This window comes from Nannobrachium achirus, assembly GCF_963921795.1.
Source record: "Nannobrachium achirus genome assembly, chromosome: 12".
Classification (NCBI taxonomy): Eukaryota; Metazoa; Chordata; class Actinopteri; order Myctophiformes; family Myctophidae; genus Nannobrachium; species Nannobrachium achirus.
The window spans coordinates 57,347,431-57,356,605 of NC_137832.1; the positions used below are offsets into that span (position 1 = coordinate 57,347,431).

The 9,175-nt window shown below is 46.3% G+C and overlaps 1 protein-coding gene across 1 annotated transcript in view; it reads right to left on the reverse strand.

The window, feature by feature from the left end:
- Nucleotides 1-6,356, reverse strand: part of vcana (versican a) — a gene marked incomplete at both ends in the record, with an annotated part of 75,526 nt that extends 69,170 nt beyond the window's left edge. The window contains 3 exons of the mRNA XM_080738792.1: nt 2,780-2,910; nt 3,561-3,816; nt 6,338-6,356. Of these exons, the coding sequence (XP_080594918.1) occupies nt 2,780-2,910; nt 3,561-3,816; nt 6,338-6,356 (406 nt within the window). The remainder of the gene's footprint in view (nt 1-2,779; nt 2,911-3,560; nt 3,817-6,337) is intronic.
- Nucleotides 6,357-9,175: the final 2,819 nt, after the last annotated feature.

Here is a 9,175-nt window from a genome sequence, read left to right on the forward strand (position 1 = left end):
TAAATCAGTGGTTCTCAAACCTTTTCATATCATGAATTATTCAAAGACTTGTAAACATTTTCATCCATGTAAACATTTTTCCAAAATAGAAGATCTACAAGCTCGCAGCGCGAGCTTGTAGATCTGGGGTCCCACTCCCTGCCTCATCTCTGTCTCAGCTATGGGGTCCTGGCATGAAATACGTTGAAGACCCTCAGGTCTAAACAATATACTGTCAAAATTATAATTTATACATTGAAAGCAAAGCAATGTAAAAATTGCTATCGTTATGCTATCACTAAAATCCTAGCATGCTATCTAAATGACATTTTTAACATTGTGGTCAAGAAAAAAACAAGCCTATGAGTAACAAGGGCACATGCACACGCACACGTACACACAATCAGATATTTGTTAAGAAAGAAAAAAACAACAAATACAAAACAAAAACACATAATCATCGGCAATCTCTTCAACCTATAACTCTTCCTCAACTATGTGACAAAGGCACAGCACACCATGCGTTGGACGCCGTAAATCTCGCCAGAGATTTCTCCGTAAAGTGAGGAGGCTTCTCTGCGACGACGCGAACCGCGATGAGTCAAATAGTCTGCACCTCACCACAAATGAACACAGATGACTGCGGGATGATTTAGGACGATGCCACAGCCCTGCAAAATCCCCATATTTGTGGACAAGCAAACAGGCGCAGAAGTCACGATTGATGACGCTAATTAACATTGCAGATAGTTTGGAGTGCAGAGGCGTGTGGATTATGTTCCCGGCGAAAACCCAAAACTAGCCCCCGCCCTCCACCCATGTTTTCTACATGCCCCGACAGACATGAGTTATTGTGTCCGCAATTCCCCCTACTCCTCCGGCGAGAGCGCAGGGTGTAGCGCTATAGCATGGCACTGTGCGATGATGACGACGGATCGGAAAACCGCACGCCATGTTTCCCGAGCGTGTGGAACAAAGGGGCTATTGCTAGCGAAGATAACGGATCTCCAAGCTCAGACATAGGTACATATAGGGCATTGATATAGCGAAGATCACACACTTACAACCTAGCCAAATCCCCTACAAGCAAGATCTAGGGCATTGCTAGCGAAAATAGCAGATCTACTACAAAAACTCACACATATAGGGCCCTATTTTGCTGGCGGAACTTTGCGCTCAATGGCGCATGGTCTTGGTCAATTGTACTATCTACAGGACGCATTATGTGGTGTTAGTGCCTGGCACAACACTCCCTGAATTAGTCATGGGTGTGTTTTGGACATTGCATTAATTAAACCAATCAGATGTAGATCAACCATCACCTTTAAGAAGGCCGTGCGTCGGTGGCAGAGACGCACAGCAGGCAAAACGTCCAGTGAATGACCAATGTCCTTGTGCATGAAGTGAAAGCACGCAAGATTAACATCTATGGGAGCGGAATTAATAATGTGACGTAATGTTGTCAGGAGACGGGCGGGGGAAACAAAAACTCTCTGTGCTCACCGAAAAGAAACTTCACATGGAAAACGAGAGGTGTCCAAAAAAACACAGCAAAAGCGTTGCTGCGGTCAGAATCATGATCGTAGCCTAATGTCTCCTCGTGTCACAAGAGACATCTGTGATGTCTTGATATTTCAACACTCTGCTATTTTCTGAAATTGTGCCCCTTTCTTACGTAATATTGTCCAATTTGGTATTAAAAAGGCCTTTAAAAGGCCCTTAAAATTGTCACTTAAGAAATGTGCACAATGCACATACCCTGTATACACCTACAATGCCTTTAGTTATTTTTGTTCGCCACTAGGCGGGCGAGAAGAACTTCTGAAAACTATGATATTCCTGGCCAGGAAATTGTCCCAGGCTCAGAATCTGAGCTGGGATTTTCAGGACGGCAACGCCAGGCGGACTACGGCTGCTATGACATAATCGCCGTAGCGGTGAAAAAAGCGGTGAAAAGCCTCGGCGGCGACGGGTTCCCACCCCTTTCACTGAACGCTTTGTTTACCATGGCGACGCGTACGCGCAGCAGACGAAGTAGGCGCTACGTGGGAAGGGACCTTCTGCCATAGTAGAGACGGCTGGTTTATCTATCGAGCGCGGATCATTTCCGGTTACTGTTGTCATCTGCCGTTGCCGTTGCGTTGCTTAAACTGGCTAATACCGGATGTAGAGACCGGTGCTAACCTTCAAAACATTCAGAATAGAAACCAAACAAACAACAACACTACAACAATCTGTAGCCCATGTTTTGAGGTGAATCCTACCAGACTATGAGCAACACAACACTCTTGTCCAATGACTTCTATGTTTTTCGTTTTGGTAAAGATCACAAGGCAACCCCCTCAATAACCGCCCACCACCCGGGAACCGCTCGGCAACCGGCCCGGTACGACATCCCGGCAACCGCCCCCGGCAACCCCAGAAAGCAACCACCCCTCTGACTGGCCCCAGTAACCGGCAACCACCTCACATGTGTAAAGAAAGCTGTTGACATCGTATTTGGCAGAAGGAGAGAGGTTGCATGAGTTCCCTTGAAGCGCTGGATTCCCGCTGGATTCTCCCAACCAAAGCACATGTGTTTCATGTGTTACCCGCTGTCTGTCCAGCACTGGTCATCACATCTAACTCGTGAAAAGCTTTCTCCACAATCATGAAAACAGAAAATACACTAGTACAGAGCCCTGAGGAACTCCATGGTTAAGTGGTTAAAACATTGTGCTCTTTAGACTTCTTTCTTTCTTTCTTCAACCCCCCCCCCCCCCCCCCCCAATTTGGTCATTGCTCTAGACGGGATTCTCACCGTTGACGTCGAGGTTGACGGTGTCCTGGGTGTCCTCGATGCCGTACATGACCTCACAGCGGTACGTGCCGGCGTCGCTGGCACGCAGTTTGACCACCGTCAGCGAGGCGTCGCCCACGTCCTCCGGGTGGCTGGGGGGGACGGAGCACCGGGGTTATTACAGTTCATTACAACTACAAACAACTAACTACAGTAACTACCCCAAAAAAAACCTTCAAGGTAGGGTAAGTGATTTCCTTTAATTCAAATAATAACAAAATGGGTCTATGTTCTGATAGGACTAGTTACTATAGAGTGTTGGGTCCATGTTTGGACTTCAGCCTTATCCCCTGTGAGGAGAAAAAATGCTGTTTCAGTTTTGGTGGAGGAGACAGGTTTTCCACCAATCAGGATAGAGTGGGGCCTTCCTCCAATCATGGTCAAGTGGGGGCAGGCCTTATGCGCACTTATGTGCACCAAGACCCGCCCCCCACTTGATCATGATTGGAGGAAGGCCCCCGCCTGTCACCTACATGAAAACTGAAACTGAAACTTAAATCAAATCCCTTACCCTACCTTTAACTGAAATTGAATGAGAAAGGTCTAAAACATGGGGTCTTCAACAGGGGTCCGTGACCCCTAGGAGATCCTTTTTTACATTAACCACTTGAACCCTAGCAACCCTATTCTGAGGACACCTTTAGCCAAAAATAGCTGATCTAGTGGTGAGCTTGGCGATTGGCTATATTCGGCAAAGAGCTTTGTTGTAGAGAAGAAAAATATACTAAACTATTGGACTAACCTTGGGACGGACACGCGGTTCCTGAAGATGGAGCCTATCTTGATGATGCCGTTCTGGGCCACCAGCACGGTGGACTCCACCTCGCCCTCGATCTTGGTCCACTTGATGCGCAGGTAGTCCTGGGCCAAGGCCAGGGGCGTGCCGTTGGCGGCCAGGACGGGCGCCGACGTGGGCATGGTGGAGAAGAAGCACGGGAGCTGCACCTTCCCCGAGAGGGAGCCGCTGACCGGCCGCAGCATGGTCAGCGTGTCGGTGGCTGTGGGGCGAGAGGCAAACACACAGGATGGATCAATATGATGGCAGGGCTTGACTTTAACTTTTTGAGGACCTGTCCTCTGGACAAGTACATTTCCCATTCACTTGTCCAGGCACAAAAGTCACTTGTCCGGAAATAAATTTGCCATTTCACAGTCATTTATCTTTCAGTTTTTTTCTTTATTATTTTTTATTTTACACATAAATAAGCCCCCCCCCTGTATTAGTTGTCCCGGACAACAATCTACAACGTGACTTGTAGATCTGCTGTTTTGCTCTTGTATGGAAATTAATTTAGTCGATTGTTGAAAAATAGATCTTTTAGGGCCTAAATTTCTTTCAAATGCTATTTTTGAAGATTTAGAAACATGCTTCTCAATAATTCGATTCAAACAAAATATTTAATTGAATTGAATAATTTCCAAGAAGGTAACCGATAGTATTAACAACATGAACCCCAGACAGCCAGACACATACAGTAGACAGACAGACAGTCAGACATACATAGACAGACGCACAGACAGAGAGACAGACAGATACAGCAGTCACACAAAAGGAGAGGAGGCAGCCTGAACAAGGAATGTGATTAAAATCTGATTAGCGAAAAAAAAAAAAAAAACTTTCCATGTGGTTTTGTGCTGTTCAGACATCAAATCAATTCGATATCCAGTCTGGTTACACCAAAAATCTGATTAGGGGTGTGAACATATCCCATAATTACAGGGTTTAAGGTTCCACGATGGTTGGGGAATCGCCGGTTTAAGTGGCTAATCCCAGAGGGAGTGTTTGGCCAAGGCCCATTTCATAGGATAGAATAGTTGAATGCACACAGTAGATTATTCAATAGGCTCTATGCACAGCAGCCATATTGATCCTGCACAGGTGTTACCGATGATACTGATTAAGGTTGTGTTCCATTCTGGTCAAACAGAGTCAGGGTACTGATATTGTGCACACTGGCTCAATGGAAACAAATGGAGCACAAATGGACCCTTTACAGGTCGATTTGGTTCCATTTGTACACTCTCAGAGGTATGGGGGTCCTTGAAATTAAAAGGTTTGAGAACCACTGTGCTACACTAAATGAAACAGAGTATAATTGGCAAGACCTGCGAAGGAATTAAGGAGGAGGCCCAATTTCTGTCCAATGTGGCTGCTGCGCATGGAGCCTGTTCTATGCGAATCTCCAAAACGTAGGGTACATTCGTGAGACATCAACAACTAGTGAGCGCATGTTTTCCCATAAACATTTGTCTCACTCTGTGTACCTCAAACATAACCGGATAAACTTAAACACTGGTGTTTTCATGCTCGCTCATGGCATGGCCTTGTCATTCTGTTATGAAGTGTCCAGCCGCTGTAGACAGGGAGTGACCGCTGCTCGCAGACGTTTAATAAAACAAACACACATACATCATGACCCCAAAATGACTCAGAAAAGTCACTCCTTGTCCTCAATATGGGTGTGGGAACCAGTGGAACAGCAGCTGTATTGTACACTGACACTATTCAATGTTTAATTATGTTACTGTGAAGTAGGCTAACAAGATAATAGGCACAGCAGCCATATTGGAACGAAATTGCAGGCATCTTGCCAATGATACTAATGAAGGCTTCGTTCCATTTAGCACAGTGGTTCAAGGATGTCGGGTACATTTGGTTCCATTTGTACACTCTCAGAGTCACACACCTGTTAGGGGCCATTTGGTTCCATTTGAACCACACCGGACCACACTTTTGAGACCCACACGCACTGATGTAGCAGAATGTTTCCAGTGAGCCAAAATGCACATTATCAGAACCCTGACTCTGTTTTATCCAGAACGGAACAGAGCCTTCACATTAGTATCATTGGCAGCACCTGGGGTGTGACTTCACAATCATTACATATGATTAAACTGTCAAATGCTCAGTGGTCATTTGATTGATTGATGGATGGAAGTATTTATTATAAGTTTGCATAAGGAAAGGTACAGTTTCATGACAGTATTTAGTGGTGTAGCGGATCTTGTACGCCAGGCCCATTGCAAGATATGCTGTAATCTGTCATCTACCCTGAGCCACCCCACGCTAGACTGGTGAATAGGGGTGAGGTGAGTCAGAGGATGAAGGTTAAGCAGGACCCTAATTATTTTGTTTTGGGCTGTTTGGAGCCTTGTTTTCAGGCGCCGCTATACCATACGGTACGTGGACTCCATAGTTATAGAGGGGCAGAATGCCCACGCTAGAGTCTTCAGAGTATTCTTATTCTAATGCTTCAGTGCATTGCTATATGTTGCTAAATCTAATCTGTATTGAATTATAATCAATCATGTGACCATCCCGTCATATTCCCATTATCATGTGTATTCTGCCGACCGGTCTGGATCCAAGCGCTGTGTTTTCTGCAACGTTTTGCAGAAACCACACAGTGGAGGAGCCAATCAGCGTCTGCGATCAGAGCCCTGAGATTGACCAACTGTGATTGGCTCTTCCACTTTTTGGTTCCTGCAAAAACGCCCGCACAGCGCTTGGGCCCAGACCGGTCTGCAGGAGACACATGATCATTAAACTAGTAAGCTGCCCTAAGGGCGAGACGGTCGCGATCTCCATACAGTATATCGGCATAAACTCTCCATATATGGGCATATATTGATGACATCAGGGATCTCCATATATGGGCATAAAATGGAGCATGGCATGAGGCATGACTGACTGACATGAGCTGGCCCTTTTCATACGTGACATGAGCTGGCCCTTTTCAAGTGCGACCCACAGTCGCAATATACTGTAATAAATGTATATAGCAATGCACTGAACTAGGCCTACAGTATATAGCAATGCACTGAAAATATAACAATGCATTGAAATACAGCAATACACTGAAACATGCCAATGCTCTGCCGATCGGCAACACTGAGCAATACACTGGAAATATAGCAATGAATGTACTGAAGTATGTACGGCAAGGCACTGCATGTGCTTCCTGACAGCTCCCCTGACGTCTGAGCTCTCACAAGGACCTAATCATAAGCTAGTTATGATGCAGCAGAAACGACTGCAAGAGTGCAGGCGTTCATTTTAGTCAATCACCATGCCGGAATGTTCTCCCTATGTTCGACCACAAGCCTGCATGAGTCAAGCCCCATTCACTGCATCAAACATGGAAGCCCTTAAAAACCACGGCACTAAACCACTCCTTAACACAAAAACCATTTCAATTAAACATTTCATTGCCATATCGTCCCTTCTGCTCCGGGGTTCTTGGGTGTGCGACGGAAACGAGCAGTCGCCCAGCGCCAATAAACGCCGCCGAGAGACCGCGGCCCGATGACTCGACCCAGACGGACAGACAGACAGACAGACAGACAGACAGACAGACAGACACGACTCCTCCAAGGCAAGCGGACCTGAATCACTGCTGTGGAGGAGAGGAGTGATCTCATCTGATGCTGGGGTGGACAAAGTACTCAACCTCAATAACCTGAGTCAAAGTATAGACACTGCACTCACGATCAAAGTGAGAGTTGCCTGTAATGTTTAACCCAGTTAAACTCAACCTGACTCTGCCAGATGGTGGCGGTATTCTGAGTCAGATCAAGTTAAACCTACTAGAAACGTAGCGGAGTAAAAAGGTACAATATTTCGTTGCTGTCGGGCAGAAACCTCCTATCTCTGTATTCTGACTTTTTGTGTTTTTACGCGAATCAATTTCCTAATACGACAGTATCACACAAAAGCATCAAAGGTAGCAGATCCACAAGCTTGAAATGCGCTGTGTTTCGAGCTTGTGGATCTGCTGCATTTGATGTTTTTGAATTTGAACCAAAGCAACAGTTTTGGACACAATGAGGTTTCCGACAGAGACGATATACTCCTGATCAATTATTACTCCGCCCGCAAGTGAAAGCTGCCCTGTCAAATTAGCACTCAAAAGTACTGGAATGCTTGCTTTTAAAATATAATACTGTACTAGAAATGTAGTGGAGTAAAGTAGCCTACTTTGAAATGTAGTGTAGTGAAAGTCATCCAACAAAATATCTGTGTGAACTGAGCGGCGAAGGCTGCTCAACAGCACCGCTGGGTGGCTGCAGCTGGTGTTGCCATGCTCATACGGACATACATACACACTCGGTCAAATATTGGAGCGGCAGGCACAGCTCAAAAAATGAATAAATACAAACACTCGAGTGAAGTGCATTTTAACCCAGGCGGATGAGAGGCGAGCTCATCTCTGCAACGGAATAGACTAGGGTGGTGTTTGGGGAGGGTGGGGGGGCTGTGAGTGTGGTGTTTAGAGGGGCGGGTGGGGGAGATGGAGATAAGAGCAGTGGTTCTCAACCTGTGGGTTTGGACCCCCAGTGGGGTCCCCAAATTGTTTTTGGGGGGTCCCTAGATGATTAACTTAATGTGCAACATTGTTTTCTCACTCAACAGTAAACAAACCAACATGAAGTTTGAGTGTATAGAGGGTTTATGCACATTACTAAAGGACCTTTTAATACCTCTAAAATGACAAATTGAACATTGGCCAAATTGTCAAATATTAGAGACAGACATTGTGAAAATAGCCAATCTACATGCTCACAACGCCTCGCAACGGGAGGCGTTGTGAGCATGTAGATCGGCTATTTTCACAACAGAACCGTGTTATACAAAATGCAATTCCTCAACTCTTAGTGTCAGGGTTGGGGTGGGTTAAAATATGAGTATGGGGTCACAGCCTGAAAAGGTTGAGAACCACAGAGATAGAATGGGGGATGGGGGGCGGTTGGCTTCATGGGGAACAATGCGGGGAATGCCGCGGAAAACAGCAGTGGGGACGGCGGGGGAGAGACGGCCCGGGGGGCTTTAAAACAGACAACCTTATTAAGGTGGAAGAGGGTCTGAAAAGCAGCTGTCGGTCGGTTGCAGTCATGGGACAGGATGACCCAGGGCTCTCTAATTGAAAGGTGTCTTTCGGTGTGTTTTCCGTAATGATGGCCGCCACCAGACGAGAGAACCAGCTGTGGGAGGAGGAGGGAAGGGCAGAGAAAGCCACGCACCGCTCTCATCACCACTCGCCTGCGTCCACGAGTACGCCACGATTTGTTGCCTAAAAGGAGTATTAGTTCACCCTTGAATCATCTAACACCAGTAAGACTCCCTAATCGGGAGATAAGCGACTGTCAGGTCGCATACACAAACCTTAGAAGGCAATGGTGGCCAATCAGGAGGGAATATGGGACAGATCCATGTTGATGACATGACTTCAGAGACACTGTGTACCGCTTTGTGTGATTTTAGGGCAAAATCTGTAGGAGCAGTGTCCAAAAATGTGTTTGGCAAGGATCGGCCTCATGGTGGCGCTAGAAGAGGGCCATGTGAGAGGGATGGAGGTT